The 20,665-nt window shown below is 43.4% G+C and overlaps 1 protein-coding gene and 1 long non-coding RNA gene across 3 annotated transcripts; one reads left to right on the top strand and one right to left on the bottom strand.

Annotated features, from left to right (window-relative positions):
- The first annotated feature begins 715 nt into the window (after window positions 1-715).
- On the top strand, window positions 716-17,234 carry LOC127005935 (tetratricopeptide repeat protein 17-like). Its single transcript, XM_050875367.1, has 20 exons — window positions 716-875; window positions 1,558-1,695; window positions 1,938-2,059; window positions 2,216-2,327; window positions 2,521-2,744; window positions 3,012-3,179; window positions 3,629-3,748; window positions 3,947-4,113; window positions 4,339-4,573; window positions 4,666-4,806; window positions 5,337-5,586; window positions 5,926-6,150; window positions 6,516-6,704; window positions 7,248-7,326; window positions 7,477-7,685; window positions 8,047-8,396; window positions 8,516-8,753; window positions 9,092-9,249; window positions 9,372-9,477; window positions 9,972-17,234. The coding sequence occupies exons 1-20, from the start codon at window positions 750-752 to the stop codon at window positions 10,101-10,103; spliced, it is 3,489 nt and encodes a 1,162-aa protein (XP_050731324.1). The 5' UTR covers window positions 716-749; the 3' UTR covers window positions 10,104-17,234.
- Window positions 11,304-19,005, bottom strand: LOC127005936 (uncharacterized). 2 transcript variants are annotated; one of them, XR_007758982.1, is made up of 3 exons: window positions 15,875-19,005; window positions 14,443-14,566; window positions 11,304-12,243 (listed from the first exon to the last, which is right to left on the bottom strand). It is a non-coding gene; the product is annotated as an uncharacterized LOC127005936 (long non-coding RNA). The 2 variants fall into 2 exon arrangements; XR_007758983.1 differs by having other exon boundaries at window positions 14,443-14,536.
- Window positions 19,006-20,665: the final 1,660 nt, after the last annotated feature.

The following is a 20,665-nucleotide window of genomic DNA, read 5'->3' as shown; positions in this document are numbered from 1 at the left end:
CCCACCACAGCCACTGGGAATGACTCTTGGGACGCGGGGACGATTAAATGAATCATTCTTCCTTTCTCCTTCTTCTTCTCTTTTTACAATCAGCGGCCCATATATATATATATATATATATATATATATATATATATATATATATATATATATATATATATATATATATATATATATATATATATATATATATATATATATATATATATATATATATATATATACCATATTCATCTATCTATCTATCTATCTATCTATCTATCTATATCTATATATATATATATATATATATATATATATATATATATATATATATATATATATATATATATATATATATATATATATATATATATATATATATATATATATATATATATATATATATATATATATATATATATATATATATATATATATATATATATATATATATATATATATATATATATATATATAGTGATACTTAGCAGTACTGTCCAAATGATTGCTACATTTTCTAGCGGTGTCTTTATAGGAGTTGACGTTAGTGGCCTACAGCGGCTGGGAGCGTTGCCATGGTAACGGCGTCAATACTTCGGCTATTACTCCAATGCCATTGAAAATAACTAGAAGAAGCACTTAATCCAAGTGTAATGCTAACGTTGAGTGTTCTTCATCCCAGGCAGACCCACGCAAGGCCGAACCCGTCCCTGGGGGCGGGCGCCGTGCCGCGGCAGGTCACGGGAGTGTAAGCGACGTCAACAAAGATGGCGGGACGCGGGCACGGCTTCGGCGCCCGCTGCCTGCTTCTGGGGATCTACACGCTGTTCGTGCTGAAGGCGTACTGCACCACGCACTGGCTGGTCACGGAGGATGACAAGATCCAGGCGCAGGTAACGACACCACCAGCAGGGGCGGGGCGGAAGGGTGTGGCGGGGCGGTGACTTGCTCGCTTGTAACTTGTTCCTTACCTGGTGATCGCCGCCTTAGGGGTTTTTTAAGGGGCAGGGCAGCCAGTGCTCAGGAGGGGCACGCTGCCTCGTCTCTTAAGGTTGTCAACGCGCTGGTCGTAGTTATTTTTAAATGCATATACGGTGCCACTGTTGATGACCCCGTCCGGCAGTGCTTTAGGCATTCACAACCCTGGAGGATTTTTTATTTATTTTTATTTATTTTTACAACAAAGGAGACGGCTCTAGGGCAACAAAAAGAGTGTAGAAGAACAAAGCCCACTACTCACCGCTCCCTCGTGTGTGCGGTGCCTTGGTGGTAGGCGTGCCCGAGGCCTGGCCGGGCTGGTGATGTGTTTGTTGCCTTGAAGCACACAGGCCTGGCCGTGTGCTTCATTACATATTGCGAGGCACGTCAAGGTAATGAACACTTTAGAGGAGACGCCCTGTAAACACAAAGTAATGAACGTTTTAGAGTGCCATAAACTTTAGAACCCCATAAAGATTAAGTGACGAACAGTTTAGAAGAGACAACCCATACACAAAGTTCAAAGTAGGAAATGCCGTCCATTGGTGTGTCAAAAGTTTTTGTCATTTTGATAACAGCTGATTAATTTCCTTCCAGATGGACTCCATCTTCCAGCTGCGGCGGCCATACGACTTCCTGGCGCTGGCCCAGCAGGAGCAGCGTGCCATGCAGGTGGAGTCCCTCAAGAGGGAGCTGGTGTCCCAGAAGTCACAAATTGATCGCAATGAAGACAAGGTGAGTTATTCTAGTTTAATCCATCTTGGTCTTGTGCATTTTCATTGCTTATATCTTGTACAGTGCAGGGTACACCTTCTACTGGTCCGGCATGACCATGAGTATATCATATTGTTGCTACATGTGCAGAAGCATAAAGATCCCAGATCTTCAAGTCAAAGGGAACACAACAGTATATATTTTATAACTACACATATTCCTTCCTGCAAAGTGCTGATGAAAATTTTGTCTCTTGCTTGCAGGACACTCAGTTAGAGGAGAGAATTTATCGCACAGACTCTGACTGTGTCCTGGCAGGCAGACCCCTGACAGAGTTTGACCTTTATGCCAGCACAGTGGTCAACATGGAGAGTGCAGGAATCAGGTCAGTGTTGATGGCTCTCCTGATAAAATACATTTCAAAATGATATCTTTATAGGTTAGATAAATAGTTAAGTGTTTGGACTAATATTTTATGCATGATTTATATTCTTCAGATCGTCATAAGATTTTGATTTAGTCTTGGTGGTGATGTTTACAGGCTGGAGGAGCACCTCGGGCCCCCTCCAGGCGAGTCTGAGACCTTCCTGGAGCCAGAGTGTGTCCTCACCTTTGACCTGCCCTTCTCCATGATGGCCTACGAACACCTGGAGGTACACAACACTGCCTCCTTTGTCACTGTTTGCTCTTGGTTGCCATAGCATTTGTTGACCTCAGGAATATGATACTAATGCTTAACAAAGAGTTTTATTAAAGTATGTATCTAAAGTTTTGCACTGGTATTTTAATCCTTTGGACATACCGAACAGGATCCTTTTAGTTACCTATTTGTCATTCCTTTCACAGGGTTTGCGTTCCCGAGACAACCTGACAGCTAGTGCGGAGGAAGAGCTGTCGGCTGCCGGGGGTGAGGGGAATGTGTCCGTGTGGGGCCACCGGGTCGCCACAGGCCTGGCCAAAAACACCACGTCCTGGGTGTTGTACTCGCTGGCCACTCAGTACTGGCGGGTCAAGGCCGAGCCATACCAGGCTGTGGAGTGTGTCCGCAGGGCGCTTCACTTTGCCCCAAGGTGAGGCCTCAAATGGTCCTGTCCTCCATGGAAAGAGCAAGGCCAACAGTACTCATATATTCATAGTAGCCCTTTAGCTGTTTCCAGTGCCATGAAAAATAAATAAATAAATGTACTGAACTGTGAAGGCCAGTGGGCTTATGGGGCTGCAGAAATCCAGTGTCTCTGACTTAATTTCTGAAAGGATATTTGATCAAGTAGATCAGTAGTTAAAAGCAATTCATAATAATATATACTAGTCCAAGTAATGCCTTTATATCCTCCCAGACATTATCGGTACATCCCAAAAGTCCATCTGGGGAACATCCTGCACCGGGCACGGCGGTCCGACGAGGCAGTGCTGGTCCTCCACGCTGCCATTGACCACCACCGCAACTCCCCCATGGCCCACATCACCCTGGGCAACGTGTACGCCACACTCGCCTTCTATAACGTGTGAGTGTTCTGGACCGTGTTGGATGGTGTCCCGGGTGGTGGTTCTGAAGAAAGTTTGTTATGCTATAACTTAATTCAGAAGACTTTTGTAGGTTTGGTAGTGGGCAGGAGGTATGATGAAAGTGGAGATTATAACAGTAAAACTTTGATTTAGGAAACACATTTGTTGATGGCACTCAATAAGCTTACATCAGTATAGTGGCAAACAGCGGGGGACATTTTGAGATTCAGTGCTCATCTCTGTTTCACTGACCCTTGAGCCTGTGGTGGGCAAGAACCCATTACCCAGGGACACAGGTAATCAGAGTTAAGTTCTTTGATCCATGGAAGATATGAAGCAGTTGTACTTGTATGATGTAGGGGTCACATAGGCAGCTTGCCAGTAGTAGTGATGTAATATTGTATAATGTTATTCCTGTCTTCCTAATCATAGTGTTTCTTTCTGGCAGATCTGTGTTATGCTTTGAAAACGCTCTCTACATGTCTCCTGGAGATCAGAGTTTGCGGCGGAGGAAGCACGCAGTGTTGTGTCATTCCAAACTGGAAGCAGCCCTGGAGAACCAGCACCAGTGAGTGGCTCTTGTTGGGCTTGAGAAACTGTTTGATTGTATTGAAGTTGTAACTGTACATTTTGTATTGAAGAATAGTTCTGTTTTGTATCTAAGCATTTCATAGGTTAAGTATGTAGAGAAGTTATTTTGTGATGGGAAATGTATGTTTAGAATAATATATATCATGTTTTAAGTACTAGTTTTATTTTGTTGTAGGTCACTTCAGAGAACGCTGGGAGAGTTGAGGGATTACCAGAAGCGTCATGAAGAATGGTTGTCTCTGCAGCAGAAGTTACTCCTGGAGCAAGCCACTCCCGAGATGAAGCTTGAGTCCCGGCTGGAGTACGAGGAGCAGAAGATCAGGGAAAGCACAGATGGCAGAGGTGGGTCAGGGGGGAAAGGCTGTACATCAGGCAGGTAGAACTACGAGCCCATGAGCTACATGTTGATTTTTTGTGGCTTGGAAGCCCTTGAATTGATATATATTGACTTATTGAACTTTATCAGGAGCTACCTTGTGCAGGCTTAATGTTCTCTTGTATACATTTCCTGCTGTCTGTTTTTATTTGCTTATTTTTCTGTATTTCTATATTTCTATGTGTCTGCAGGCCAAGACTGTTTCCAGTACCAGCAGGATGGCCACACCTTCCTCAGCTGCAACATGAGAAGGGACCAGCTGGAGCAGCGAGGCTCACCCTCTGAGCTGCTGCTTGACCTGCAGAGTCTGCTGCACACAGTTGAGTCTGAGGCGTTAAGACTGGGCCAACATGTGCTCAAGAGGAAGCCTTTGCTGATGTCACAGGTGCCACAAATAACACCCCTTCACCCAGCCAAGACATACAGGTATATTCTTTTGCTTATCATTTAGTTATATCGTAACAAAAATTTTGATTGCAGGAATCCAAACAAAACATTCAATCTCTACTCTTCCCCAGGAATGGTGGAGGGACCGGCGTGCTGGACATGGCCCTGGGCGAAGGCTTCCCGACAGCTGAGCAGTGTGAGAAGGCACCGCTCTTGCCCCAATGGGACGACTTCCCCTCGGTCTTCCTGCCAGCAGAAAACAAAGGATTCTCGTAAGAACTCATCTTTTGTCTCTTAACCCATCCGCTGCAATTGGCATGGATTTGGTTTTCACTGGTAGCCTGGTAAAACATACTCCCAGGTCTTTCTCTGCCTCTGTGGTGGATAGTGGAGTGTTTCCCATGTGGTATTGGTGTGCTGGATATCCCCACCCAGGGTGCATGATTTTACATTTTTCTTCATTGAATTGTAGCAGTAACTTATTATTCCTTTCCTGTAGCTTGATGTCTTTTTGTAGGAAATCCGCGGTCAAGGGGTTAATAAGAGGAAAGAGATGCCAATAAGTTGACGAAAGTTTTGAGAAAGTGGGGATTTGAAACATTTATTTCATACAAGAAGAGTGTATCAAGACACCTCTCCACCCAAAATTGACCTCTCTTTTGTCCACTCTACTTTTGTCTATTATGGGAGCGGTGAGTAGTGGGCTTTTTTTTCTCTGCGCTCTTTTTGTTGCTCTTGAACCGTCTCCTTTGATGTAAAAAAAAAAAAGAAAAGTTACTTACACAATACCCAAACATTACAGTGTGGATCGCTTCCTGAGTGATGACATTGATGTGGGGTTCAATGAGGAGCACCCACTGCCCTGGCATCCCCCCATCTGTGAGCGGCTGACTGATACAGTGGACGGTATTGATGACATCCCCGGCATCAAGGAGCGCCACACCCTCACCACGCGCAGCAAAGACCCCCATGCGGTGCCCTACCTCCTCAAGTATGGCTACCAAGGCGACGAGGCGGAGATCGGCCAGCGCATCAGCAGCTCCATGAAGAAGGTGTGCCACCCTTAGGACATATCAGTGGCTAGAGGACACTTTACTTTTTTTTTTTTTTTTTTTTTTCAGGAAAGGAAGCAGCTCAAAAAGAGAGAAAAAAATATAAGCTTGCTAAATGCTGCTCCTAAAAAATAAAAATAAAGAGTGCCCATAAGAGAGGTCAATTTCAGTAGAGAGTTGTCTTGATACTATCCACTTCTTCTTTAAAAGCACAGAAACCATATTGCCCATCAGCAGAGGTCCAGGCATTCTCTTGTCATCATGCACACAACACCGAATAGAACTTTACTTCATTCTTTACAAACTGAATGTCTATATAATGTGCTGTTTCTTCTGCAGGGTGTTGGCCCCCAGTGGCTGTTGTACAACCTGGCTGGCCTGTATTGGCGGGTGCACGGCAACCTCTATAACGGCATCGAGTGCCTGCGGCGAGCCGTGGCCACAGCACCGGAGGAGTGGCAGGATGTGCCTCTGGTTAACCTGGCAGCGCTTCTCTACACGGCCGGCCACATTGATGATGCCCTGACCCTCACCCTGCAGGCCATGAGTGTGGCAGACCATGAGGTGTGTAGAGACCTGCCCGGCCCTTCTCTCTGCTTCATGGCACTGTTGTCATAGGAAAACTGATTTGTAATCTGTATCACTGTATTAGCATTTTTATATGGTCATTTGAGGATCCATAAAGAGATGAGAGGCTATAGAATTTAAAGAATCAAGAAGCAGCACAATAATAATAGTAGAATTCCTTCAAATACATATACCTATACTCTGTGAGGGAAAATGCTAACTATATTCTCACAAAGTGCAAGAATGGACTACATAGTTAAATTATTTCTTATAATTAGAATTTTGCATAAATAAATGTTATGAAACTCATTAATTTACTTCTCTTTTAATAAGGAAATTTGTACTGTTAAATCTGCTTGCAGCCTGAGACCAACTTCCTGCTGGCCAACCTGTACTGTGGCAAGGGTAACCTAACAGGCGCCTGGCACCACTACGAGAGGGTGCTGGCAGCCTCGCCCACCCACTCCTCGGCGCTCCAGTACCTCACCGCCCTGGCCTGCCACACACGTCCGCCTCGCTCCACCCGGCCGCTGCCCACTTGTCAGAACCAGGTGAACATAATCTCTGTTTGGGAATTTTTCAAAATGGAGATTCGTATATTTTCCTGGTAGTGAGACATTTTTCATAAGCAATATTATAACATGCACTAGGTAATGCTAATGGGTAAATGACCTAAGCTGGTGGTTCAGTAATTTGAACTTTTGGTGAGTAAAAATTATGAATTTTCTGAGCCAAGACCTAAAGTAACTGTTTGGGGTTTTGTTAGGTTAGGTTAGGTTAAGTTTAGGGTATCTTCAAACTCATGATAGCCAGCACCTTATGCTATAAATCAACAAAGAATGAACTCACTTTGTTGTTTAGAAAGTCTCATTAGTAAGGGATGATTAGACACAGCTCTGACTTACAGCAACTAAATCAGCAGTATTCCAGACACTGATAGGAGTATTATATTACATTGTTGCTATCCCTGCTGGGAAGATGTTATTTTTAAAGCTTAATACAAAGGATGTGTTAAATCTCCATGCTGATATGCCCATTGTAATATTGGTGCTTTGTAATGATGTAACAGTAGCGTTCTTGTCACAACCATGCAGCACGGCGGCTCTGAAGAAGGCGTCTGCACAACGGATGGGGGCTGTCAGGCTGCTCTTGATGCAGCCCCTGAAGAAAAGAGTAAGTCCCTGTGTGCCAGTCATCAAGGGATGTATAGGATGAGGAATGAGACGGCTGACACATGAGTAAGAAAAGCGTTTGTAGTTTTACCATGACATTGATTTGATCTTTATTGTATGTACTAAACATGCCGCCCTTTCTCTTTAACAGATGGAATAGAAGAAGTTATAAATCTAGATCTTGATAGTGAGACTGAAGAAGAGGTAGAGGAGGAGGAAGAAGAGAATGAAAAAGAAACCGTAAAAGAGAAGGAAGAGGAAGGAGAGGAGGAGGAGGAGGAGGCAGAAGGCCCGGCAGTGCTTGATGGCGCCGAAGATTCCTCCAAAGAGATAGGCGACCCTCAAGGACCAGAAGCCAAGGTGACCCGTAGGAATCATGTTACTAATAATCATATATGAGAAACCTGTCTTTCTTCACATCCAACTGTCTGTGTCCCCAAGAATCTTAGTCGGAGTTATATTCTGTGTTATCTAATTTACACCTTGATTGGAGGGATTATATTCTTGACAATGTGTTCTAATGTGTTGTAATCTAATTTCCATTTAGATTAGAGGGATCATATAATTGACTATGTCTTCTAATTTATTCTAATGTGTTCTAAGCTAATCTGACACTATTCTAATTTGTTCTAATGTGTTTTAATCTTATTTTTGTATAGATTGGAGTGATCATATGCCTGACAATGTGTTCCTTTGCCATCACTTTACCCTTCCTTTCCAGGCCAGCTCCACCAACAAACAGATCCACGTCCGCATTGGAGTGAGCTCAGAGGAGTCTTCAGCATCCTACATAGCTGGTGGTGCTGAGGGTGTGGGAGGCAGCAGCAGCACCAACACCATCACCAGCACCACCACCGCTACCAGCACCAGCACTAGCAGCAGCACCGGCTCTCTAAGTGGGTCAGACTCAGCTGTGGTAGAGGACGATCCGCTGCCTGATGTGCTGCTGCGGGTGCGGGAGAGAGTGGCTTCCCCCCCGCCGCCGCCCCATGTGTGTGACCGGGCGAACAAGCTCAGTGACGTCAAGCATTTCACATCCACATGGCTCTCTGTCTCAGCCAAGAGCATAGAGTAAGGGGACATGCATCTTTAATGTCTAAAAAATGTCATGACATAACCTAATCTAACCTAACCTAGACTTTACCTGCCATACACTCCTGTCAGCAACTGTGTGATTCTCTTTGTTACAGTATTGCAGAGTACCTGGTCCCTACACCTCCTGTGGGTACTGCCCTGGAGGAGCCCATCTGTAGAGGGGACCTGCCAGCCTCCATGCACACCTTGGACCACCTGGCTGGCATCAGACACCGCCACCTGTTGCCACACTTCCCAGAGATGGGGCTGAGGGAGGCGCTGCAGACCCTTACTGACCGCACTCCTGTCTCCGTGGATCTCATGGCCACCAGGATTGCTAGATCACTTGTCAAGGTGAGAACATTTGCAGTCGACACTACCAATAAAGTCAAGCCATTCGTGGGTTTAAGGTCGTATCATAAGACATTTCACCACCCAAGCACACACATTTGACAAGGCTTTCATTGGAGTTGTGGGCATGTCCAGGAGTAGATTTATGACCCTGGTGGTAGTTTGACCCTCCTTCTGTACCATGACCCTGAAGAAACACTCATTAGAACCTGACTGACCCCTCTTTGGCCTTTAAAAATAGCTGATGTGAGAAGCCAAAGTGTCTTGTAATACTGACCTATGTATTCTTGAACTTTTGGAGAAAAACAACTTTAAAAATTGCTATAATTTTTCCTCTTCAGAATGAGACATCTTGGGTCGTGGCAACAGCAGCAGCACTGTACTGGCGTGTGGTGGGCAGCGGGGAGCGTGCCGTGGACTGCCTGCGCCACACTCTGCACTACGCCCCAAGACACATGAAGGACATACCCCTCATATCCCTGGCCAACATTCTACACAGGTAAGGCTATTGTGTCAGGGAGGGAGAGAGGGAGTGTGTGTGTGTGTGTGTAGGATTGGACATAAATATTTGTTTTAGTCCATGGTCTAATACAAAAACCCTGACATTTTTTTCACTTCCAGGGCAGGCCTCTACAATAACGCTCTTGTTGTGGCAAACATGGCATTGGAAATCTCTCCAAAGTTTGTGGTCATCCATTTCACCATGGCTAACATTTATGCTGCAAAGGTGAGTGAGTCTTGAGCAGGTTGGGAAAGTTGGGAGATTTCTACTTTTTATATTCACTTATTTGATTCCTGAAAATTCTCTAGCGATACTGTTAAGATACTATTTTGTTTTTACTTTGAAATTTCAATGTGCAATTATTGATCAAAATTCTCACCTGAGATATATACGTTTTGAAGTGTAAAATCTAGCAGTTGAATCCTGTAAGGCCCAAAGTTAAGTAAAAGTGTAAAATCTCGGCCCTGACTGGCTGGGGTGGAAGGCAGAGGGTGTGAGGGTGGCAGTGCTGAGGGGTCAATATCTCATTTCCAAATCTGAGGTAATGCTTGGAAGGTGGGAACTAAACTTTTTAGAATAAGGCATAGAATTGTATGTGTATTTTTAGGATAAGACATAGAATTGTGTATGTATTGCATTGGCCTTTTGTATTGTAAAAAAGTTAGCCTAAATATTGTAGTGGACACAGCATTGTTGTCATCTGGTGTTTCTCTCCACAGGGTGACATGGAGAAAGCCACTGCATTTTACCAGTCCACGTTAGCGCTGCAGTCCTCCTTTGAGCCGGCCAGGGACAGACTCAGAGCCATACAGTGTGCAACACTAGATGAAAACTCTACTAGCAAGAACTGAAGTAACTATGATTTCTTTTAAAAAGAAATTATATACAATTTTACTTTAAGGATAGATACCAGAAAAGTGACCAGGCCTATGCAAAGAAAATGTTTTTTTGTGCTGTGGGTCTATCATAGATGCACCATCATGGCCCTAAATTTCAGGTGTGAAAGTCACGAACACAAATTACACTTTTTGGGGTGTTCATGATATCGTTTGTGAGTCCCATCATTCCCTGAATTTTAAAACCTTTGAATTATGGCAGAACAGATGGTACCTAATGACTTCTGTGTAATGGGGGTGGCAGTGACAGCTGCTGCATTGTGGGAATTTAGACTGAACTGTAGACTGAGTGATGAGAACTTATAAAAAGCTCTCATATGGACAGTAAAGTTAATGAAGGGGATGCAGACGGGGCCTTCAGGGTGGTCAAAACAAAATTGCTCTTATGAGTCTTGGTTAGGCAGAATCATTTACTTGGTCTTGTTTTCCATCTCTCAATTTTGCTTCTCTTTTCACGCAAGGTATCCTGTCATCTGATATGTACCAGAAACTAAAGTTCTTTTACTGGGAGAGCTTATATGGCTTGAGCAGCTGGCCAAGCCTTTGCCGTCACTTAACTGTCCAGAGCATTGTTAAAGTCATCCCAGAACAAAGCAGGTTAGATCGTAGGGAAACTGATTTCTCTGAAGCAGGTTATCGGATTCAAACCTTTCATTCACAATGAAACTTTTATTTGAAGTCAACATTTAAGGCAGAACAAATATCACTTGATACAATGTGGGTAGTGTTGTCCATTCACTAAACCTCTTAAATCCTGTAGCATATCTGTTTGGCATGTGAATAACTAATCCATTTTTGCCGAAGGTGGTTATTTTTGGGAGATTGGGAGAGAGAGAGAGAGGAGGTGAGACATATGAAGCATCTAGGACCGCAAGACTGTAAGTGATATTTTTAACCCGTCCCCGGTGATTGGCATGGATTTGGCTTTCACTGGTAGCCTGGTGACACATACTCCCAGGTCTTTCTCTGCCTCTGGTGGAGAGTGGAGTGTTTCCCATGTGGTACTGGTATGCTGGATATCCTCTCCCAAGGTGCAGGACTGTAGATTTTTCTTCATTGAATTGTAGCAGCCACTTTTTGTTCCATTCCTGTTGCTTGGTGAGGCTTTCTTGAAGGAAATCCGTAGTCAAGGGGTTAAAAAGAGAAACGAAGGTACAAAGTTTATTTTTTTTTATTTCTACCTGGACCTGAATGGCTCAAGTAAATCCACCATGGGACAGAGAAAAGTATGGGGAAGAGAATGGCATACTTTTCTGAGGTGGTGCTTATGAGCTTCTGGTCCTAGATGCCTCATGTGTGTGGCTGGGGGGTTTGTGACTGTGTGGTTTGCAAACATACTGTGTGGCAGCATCCTGTGGCAGAGAGAGAGAGAGAGAGAGAGAGAGAGAGAGAGAGAGAATATATGCATTGTGGATGGTTCAAGAGGTCTCTTAGCACATTCTGAAATCTGGCTAATCATATCACTTTTCCTGTTATTTGCAGAGCCTTGAGAACACGCTGACAAGTTGTACTGACCCACAGTGTTGGCGGCACCACTCACTCTGTGTCGATACAACTTGTCATCATGCTCTTGAGGCTCTGCAAAACCAGCAGCAGTGATAAGATTAGCCAGAGCTCAGAATGGGTTATGAGGTATCTTGAAACATCCACCAACCATGCATTTACCGAGTCTCTCAGTCTCTTGATCTCTCTCATGGTGAGGTGTGCTGTCAACAGGGTGAGCCATTATAACTCTTGTCATCGTTCCCTTGACACCTTGGAGTTGCAGCCTCGCTGCCCTCCTTGGCAGGTGGTGTCCTCTAGTGGCACCACGTTCTATCAGTAAACTGCCTCCACCACAGAGCAGCCTCTCCGCACCAGGACAGTCTTCATGGTTGGATGGCACCGCTCTGATGTGCAGGTGCCTGACATGACGAGACGTGGCACAAAGATATTGGACTGCCATACCCCAGGCAGCGAACTCCTCAAACACAGAGCTGCAGAGGTTGGTGGCATCATCAGGTGGCAGCTCCCTGGGACTCCAGCTGCTCAGTGACGCTGGCGGTGTCTTGGGGGCTGACGCCTCTGCAGATGGTGTAGTGCTGTGGGCCGCAGTCTGTACGAGTAAGGCAGTGTTAATTATTGACACAGCATATGTCCATAATGACTGCCCCAAAATTGAGACTCCCAATTTTCCATTTTGCCATTTTTGGGGTGTTGAGTTGATAGACTGACATTCCATTCACGGTATCCTTGCACAAAATCACGTAGCTGTTGCCACTGAACTGTGGGATATCCTTGCACAAAATAAATCGTGTACCCATTGCCATTTAATTGGGATAGTCTGTCCTGCAAAATTAGTGTATGCTTGACACCTGGATGTCCACTGATCCACTGGTGGCACCTGGCAACATCCTGCTCAGTGATGGTGGCAGAAGACATGAGCCTTACATCCATGCTTGAGCCGTATATACTCTTCAACAACAGTGCACAGTGTCTCTAAGCGCCTGTGGATCAGCATCTCGCTAGAGACCGCCAGCGTCTCCCCAAGGATTACTGCATCATCGGCAAAAACAAGGTTGATGACCTTGATGTTGACAATAGATGCTGCACAATGACTCTGATCCACAAGTCTGCCTAATACTCAGTCTGTGCAAGTGTCAAAAAGTGATTGGGGCGAGGACACAGCTCTGCATCACTCCTACATTCCGGAGGAAAGAAGCTGCATCAATAATGGATTGGCAAGCATCTTGCTTGGCACTGCCTGGCACACTCAGCATCATAATTCCATGGTAGTTGTTGCAGGTCTGGCAGCTCCCTTTCCCTTTCCCAAGGGGAGGAGGTGGCTGAGTGGTTAGTGTGCCAGCACCGCGTCCAGGAAGATGTGGGTTCGAGTCCTGCCTGCTGCCACAGTTGGGATTTTTCAGTCACTGCTGAGTGGCCTATGACTACCCACATGCTGTTCTGAAGACCACCTAGTAACCCGGACTCTAGATTCTCTCTCAAAGAGAGGCTCAAGGATGAGCTCTGGGGGACAGCATGAGCCAAGCAAGATGGCGCCTCTATAAACACTTGCCTGCGCCACAAAGGGCTGGGGAAGATCATCAAGCTCCACCAAGATGGCTTATTGCTGCCATAGGCTGAAACATAATAAAAAGGGGGGAGGGATGACCAACTCCCTCTTCCAGTTAGGAGGAACAGTGCCATATTGCCAAATGGCAGTAAAGACTGCTTGCAACTCACAGATGATGGCCTAACCTCCAGCTCTGTGCAGCTCTGCACTCATGTTACAAAAAACAGCTTCCTTTGTATCCCTCAACTTTGCCACATCCTCTCAGACCTCATCAAGAGAGGGTGGACTTTTGTCAATGGGTGAATCGGCATTCACCATTTTCAACCTAGCAGCTGGTAGTTGCCTCGGAGGGTCTGCCATGCATAGCTGCTCAAAGTACTCAGCTCAGTGAGCCCTCTGCTCATTCACAAGGCAACCATCTGCTGTTTGGATAGTGCTCACCTGGGAGGGAAGCTCAGAGCAGAGCTTTTTTAGGGCTCTAGAAGCAGGTCAGAGGTCATTTTCATTGAAATGGCCCTCGACTTCCTGAGTGAGGCTCCTGACATTAGCTCTCCTAGTCCTTGCCTCAGGAGAGCTCACGTCCTGCATGACAAAGTCACTGTTCATTGCATCATTACCTAAAGCATTTCTAAGTCATAGAGCAACAGAATAATTATATTTTTTTATGTGTGATTGCACATGATTGACCTCTCCAAATCTAGTCCAATGAAGTACTCAGAATGGAAGTTTGTGTTGTGTGTGCATTTGTTTGTAAGTACTCAAATTCTTGTGTTTTTTTTAGGTTAATTGGTAGATTAAATATTTAAATATGAAGATAAATTGAATGTGTGTTTGTTCCTGTAGCAATTTTGAGGGAGATTTATCAGTGACCAGAAGGTATGACCACAGTGAAATCTTGATGTCTTGACTCTACAAGTTGCTTTACTCTGTCCGGAGAAGCACACATTTTAAAGATAGTAATTTATTATGTAAGACATAACAAGTGATAACATCTATTTGATAGATATTTCATTAGGCATAGAAAAATACAGCATGTCTGCCTTTAAACATGAAAATCTATTATTTTGTATATATAAATATTAAGATTTGCAAAAGTAACTTGTGACTACAGCAAGGCCATCACGTCAGGTCAGGAGCACAAACATTTCTCTTATTCCAGTATTCTGCTCATCATTGTGTTTGTTATTGTACTTAAGATCAAGATTTTCTGCCCCTGCCTGAGTGGTCTGGCCTCGGCCTTACCTGTCCAGTGTGTGGCCAGGGAAAGGGAGGGACTGGTTGCACAGGCAGCGTATGAGCCAGTTAGGACTTCCACTGCTGCTCCTTCAAGTAGCTCCTGCGGGTGGATGCCAGTTTGTTACAGGATCTGTTGTAAGGAATGAGAGTAAAAAAAATTTGCAGAAAAATGTAATTTAACTTGCACCACTCTGTCTGTCTATAAAGTTTATGTTAAGATGAGGCTGTTCAGACACCACTCAGGGCAGCCATTATGAAATATGACACACTTGAGATTCAGTCAAGCTATTTATCTTCTCTCATACCAGATAATATGCAGAGTAGCAGGTGACATTTTAGTCAGAATTTTGAGGCAAGTTCTCTGAATCAGGTTTACAAGAATTGTTTATTAAATCAGTCCTTTATGCTGAGAGGAGACTTATTCAACAACTGTTGCAAGTGTTCGCCCTTCATGGATGAGTCAATTCTTGCTGGTGTGGAAGTGGAGCTCCTGGACTTAAAATAAAACTGGTGTTCTGTATTCTATGCCTGGATCAATATCTTTTGGAGCCAACACTGTGTTTACTCTAATAAAAAATGTGATTTAAAGCTTACCAACCATCACAAATTCTTTATGGCTGCAATTATAAGATTATGACCAGAAAGTTACAAATGCCATCCAGAGTATGTTGCAGATGTTTCTTCATAAAATGTAACATGTATTGCAATGGTGAATAATGAAAAAATCCCAACTTATGCTAGTAACTAAAGCCGATTTTCATTTCATTAATTAACTGTTTTGTCTGCTCCACAGAGCAGACTTAAAAGTAGCACTGCATTATTATTATTTTTTTATTTTTTTTATTATTAGTATTATTATTATTTATTTATTTATTTATTTATTTATTTATTTATTTTTTTTTTTTTAATGCTGGAACATGAGTTCCTTCTCACAGTCATGCATGTAAGACATGGTTCTCTGTTTCTGGTTGCTCATTCAAATCCAAAGAATCTACCGTTTGCCCGGCGGTTACACATGCTGCTCTAATGCCCAGACTGGCTGATGAGTGTCCCAAGGTGTTGGCCCCTGGTGTAGGTGTTGGAAAGCCAGGTAACTGTCATCAGACATGATGTGAGTGTCAGTAAAAAGGAATACAGGCAAGATATTGTTAAAGAGTCAAACTCTGTGATAGTGTGTGCCAAAAAGTTGGGTAACTGATGGTAGATATGAGTTAACTTTTTATTTAGTTTTAGAGTGGCATTGGGTTGTTGTGGTGTGCCTGAAGGATGGGGACTGTGAATGTTAAGTGAATGGTGAGGCATATCTCAGGTACTCATTTCCATTACTCTTTACTTACAACTCACTCATTCCATGATGGAGTCCCTTAGGTATTAAAGGGGATTCTAGAGCTTTGATAGATTCTTATTTCAACCTTTACTTTTTTATAAACCACACTACCTGCATGTTGCGTTAAGGCCTGCCCACACTGTCGGTGGTGCCCAAGGAATGTGTTTCTCTTGCCTCTCCAGCAGTGTTGCCATCTTGAGCAGGTCCCGGCAGCTCCACACTAGAAGCAGTTCATGTGTGTTGTTGTATACTTGGACAATGGCTCACCCGGGTCAATAAACAAATACATATTGTTATTCACACAGCAAAAATATGATTTGATAGCATAAAACAGTAAGATAATCACTATTTAACTTTCTTACGAACCATTCCATAAGGTCAAATTCATTTTGAATTTCCTGTTTACGAACATTCATTCAGTCCCATACTAAGACTTCAAGGCCGCCTGCATTACTGATGTTATTCCTAGGTGTTGCTGTGAACACCTGGTTGATATGGCAGACTCCTAAACACTACATAAGTAACAGTAAAACCTGTCTGGTGAGGCAGCTTATGTACTTTTTACTTTAATTAGATGTGGCATAATTTGACTGGATGGTTGTCAAGAGAAAACTAAGATCTTATTGAATTTAGTGAAGTTTGGCATACATATATTGTATGACAAACTGAATATTTCTTTGGAATCACATTATTGTTAGCAAAAATGTAATTATGTATTTTTCTCTTTTACTTCTTATACTCTTGAGTATATAGAGATTATTTGCCTTGTTGTGTTCAGTCAGTGATTGCTACTGCTGCTGCTGATCAAATGATCCCTGTAAAGGTAGTTATGAGCCCAAAGCAACACACCCTGGCGAGGCCAAGCCATGAAGGGTTGGTCTGCCTCAATACCTTGTGCTTCTGTCAAGCATCATGTTCCCTCTTGGGTGACCTGCCAGTCAGGAGTACAAGTGGCACATTTGTTGACTGGAGAAGGAGTTTGAGAACAAGTTTAGAGTGTGGACTCATCAGATATTTACCATAACAAAGCTCTTTTTGGGGAAGCAAATTTTCTTTATTATTGCATCATATGCTGAAAGAAATATTTTATATTTGTTCACTTACTCAGTGAAGTAGTGATATGTAATTTCAATTTTTTTGACTTTGTTTTTGGAGTTATATTTCAGATGTGGACTAAATGTTTGATTTTCTATCTCATTTTTATTTGCCTTATACCAATGTTATGAGAGATCCTGGTGTAAGATAGCAGTGCACCCTCAATTCAAGTGACATGTAATTCCTAGTCTTTGTGAATAATGTTATTTACACATGTCTTGCAGATGAAGTAGCCAATACCGTGCAAGAACTGAATGTCAACAGTACAGTATCATTATGTGCCCAAATACTCATCTTTTCATTGCACTTGTGTGTATGCTGTGTAAAAAAAAAGATGTAAGAACACTGCACTTAAACAATAAAAGGTAATTTTTTATGTAAAACACTTTAGAATTTACCTTCAGCCAGTTTTATCACCTGTACAGCTTTAAGCACACCACACCAAACAGCCTACATGTCTGTTGTCTCATTTCCCTTTCCTTCTTACCGAAGGTGACAACATGCCTGATGGAAAATGTACTGCTGATGGTGATGGTGCAAGATGCTGTTTGTTCTAAGCTTTTTTACCTTGAAAAATTCATTATCATCTGGGGGAACTAGAGTGAGGGAAATGATCTTCAGATAGTCACTTATCCATGCCATAAAGAGACTAAATGAGATGTAGCTCCCTTAATAAAATAATGTTCAGGAAGTGTAGACTGGATCAATCCATCAATCAACAAAGGCATATGTCTGAGCAGGCATTAAACTCTTGATAAAAAATCAGTATGTTTCGATTTTTTTTAGTTTAGTTTTGCCTACATTAGAGGGGGAATCCCCTTCAGCACTTGGTTCCTCACCTCCAAGTCCTTCAACATCCCACTTAGTAATCAACAGCTCCTTCATGAGTACTAATAGATTTGCTTCTGTTCTTGTGTTCATGTGTTGTAGTGCAAAGGTTCAGTAACCATCGGTGGGCTGGCCCATTGCCCCAGATGTTATTTATTCTTCTTGCTTCCATGATCCTGACTGCCACCTTAACCAGGCACTGCTTATATTATACTGTACAATTGTTCCACTTCCACATTCAGAGCAAGGCAATTTTTATTTTAGTTGAGAAAGTTAAGGTGAAGAAAGTAGTCTGCAAAGATGCAAGTTTTGTGAATACCATCAGACCAAGTGACTCCCACTTCCTACAATTGTTTGTAATGAACCTAGCCGCCTTGGTGTTGATTTGTTCTAACCTATCAATGCTTCTGTGTGTGTAAGGATTCCACACCGTGGAGCTGTATTCAAGTGTTGGTCTCACAAGTGTGTCATAAGCTATGGGTTTAATATCAGGTGCAGTTATGTAAATTCCTCCTCAGGAACCCCAGAGTTTGGTTGGCTGTGGCACTGATGTGGTCTATGTGTTGAACTTTAGGTTAGTGGAGAAGTGGACACCAAGATACTTGTGTGTGGACTGATTCTAGGTCTGAATTATGGAGAGTGTAAGTGTAAGTGTGATGGATGGGGTTGTGAGCTCTGGTGAATCTTAACAGTTTACTCTTGTCAGGGCGGAAATTCATCTGCCAGGTGCACTCCCACCGTTGGAGGACGTTCAAGTCTTTTTGTAGCAGTCTGCAGTCGTCAGTAATCTTTACTGCTCTAAATAGCAAACTATCATTGGCAAATAGTCTAGTGGAAGAGTTAGGCGTTGAGAGTGGAAGATCGTTAATGTACAGGAGGAAAAGAAGGGGGCCTAGAACAATGCTTGTTGTACACCTGAAGAAACAGGGACAGTGTCAGATGAAGATCCGTCAAGAAGAATATGTTGAGTCAGGTTAGTAAGAGATGCAGAGATCCAGTGTAGAATAGGTCCTGAAATACCATAGTATTTCAATTTTAATAAAAAAATAATGATAAAAAAACAAAAAATTTAAAACAGTATGTATAAATAAAAACAGTGTTATGTATGTGTGAATTCACTTAGCTTATCATAGGATGGGTGAGGGAGGGAGAGAGGGAGAGCACGTCCACACCCGGCGAGAGCCAACAGCCAAACTATATTGAACCAGCAAGTCACCTCTTTCTCCTTTTACTTATGTCACAGCCTCCCACATTCTTCCAGGCACCCTCACTTCTTCCCCGATCCTAACACCTGCTACAACACACCCGAAACAGCAACAACTTGCCTATAACTGGTATTTAAGTAGGCTGTTCTTCTTCTTCTTCGTGGATGTTTTATGGGGCTATTTAGGCTGTGGACCCACAGCCTCTAGAGCCCCGTCAGTGGTAGTTGTTATCAGGAGTTGTTGGTTGTGCTGGCCGTCCTGTCTGTTGTGACGGGTCAACCAATGTAAACAAACACACGTGGGAGGCTTGAGCTTGAGGTTTGAGGGTTCACTGACGGTGTCGGCGAGGCGAGGAGAGGAGAGGTAAATTTTAAAGGCTGATGGCATCCGTGGTGGAGGTTATTGGGGAACAGGAGTGGAATAGCAGATTGGAGGAGGAAGACGGAGGAATAAGTAACGTGTCACTGATCTTGTTTTTGCTGATGCAGTAATCCTGGCAGAGTCGCTGGAAGTTTTGGTGATGGCTCTCGAGGCACTGCACGAGGAGGCGAAGCCCTTGGGACTCCAGGTCACCTGGGCCAAGACCAAGGTACGTACAGGTGTTTGGAGGCTTGCTGGATGACAGTAGTCTGTTCATGCTTGTGGCGAGGACGCTGAGATCTCAGAAAGTTTCACGTATCTTGGTAGCGTAGATCATAACAACGGGGAGTATGGCCAGGAAGTCTTACGACGGATTGGTCTGGCCCGCGGTGTTATGGATTCGCTCAACACGAGTATATGGCGTTGTCGATACCTGTGCAGAAAGACGAAAGTCCGGATCTTCAAGTCCCATGTGCTCCCTTTCTTACTCTATGGTTGTGAGACATGAACACTAAATGGTGACTTGGAGAGGCTGATTGATGCCTTTGGTAATAAGTGTCTACGCAGAATCATGGGATATCGCTGGAACGACTTAGTCAAACCGGCGACTACTCCGCGAGACTGATTCGACATATATTACCTGCATAGTCCGTCAAAGCAAACTCCGGCTGTACGGGCACGTGGCACGTTTTCCGGAAGCTGATACATTACTGCTCATCGGGTTGTCTCTGTAAGAGACAATCTGGAGTGGAGGCCAAGGGGACGCCCACGGAGTTGGTGACTTGAGCAAGTCGATAGATCCTGCCGGGAGGTACTCGGGTTGGGAAGGGGGCCTGCATGGAGACTCGCCCGGGGAGACCCCCGGGCTTGGTTGGCGTCGTAGGGTGGGCGAGGCGACGCACCACCTGACGTATGTCCCCATTGATTGATATTTAAAGAATAAATCTTTTACCGACACTGATAGGAATGATAGGAATATTCCCATTCCTGTTATGGGAAAACTAACTGGTTTATCATTTTTAGAAAAATAAACCCTCTGCAAAATTTTATTCTCTTGCAAATGAGACCTAAATGACTTCCCTAGGTCAAATCAGTACCGAGTTATCCTTGTTAGAATATATATACTTCTGCATTCAGCTATTCTCCTACTGCAGTATACAGTACACTAGTCTACATCTTGCTTATAAAAACATTCATAGACCACAGGAATATGACATTATTATCAGTTTCAAATATATTCTAGCTTTTATAACCACTATTAGTTTATTACCGTAAAATAACCACTATTAGTTTATTACCGTAAAACAGTATAGCTAACTGGATATTCCTTTAAAACGTGCAATAGAACGAATCATCATTATGTGAAAATATGAATGATTTGTGATGTACATTGGCTTTTAAGTTATTAGGCAAA

This window comes from Eriocheir sinensis, chromosome 31, assembly GCF_024679095.1.
Source record: "Eriocheir sinensis breed Jianghai 21 chromosome 31, ASM2467909v1, whole genome shotgun sequence".
Taxonomy (NCBI): Eukaryota; Metazoa; Arthropoda; class Malacostraca; order Decapoda; family Varunidae; genus Eriocheir; species Eriocheir sinensis.
This window is presented reverse-complemented; position numbering and strand designations above follow the sequence as displayed.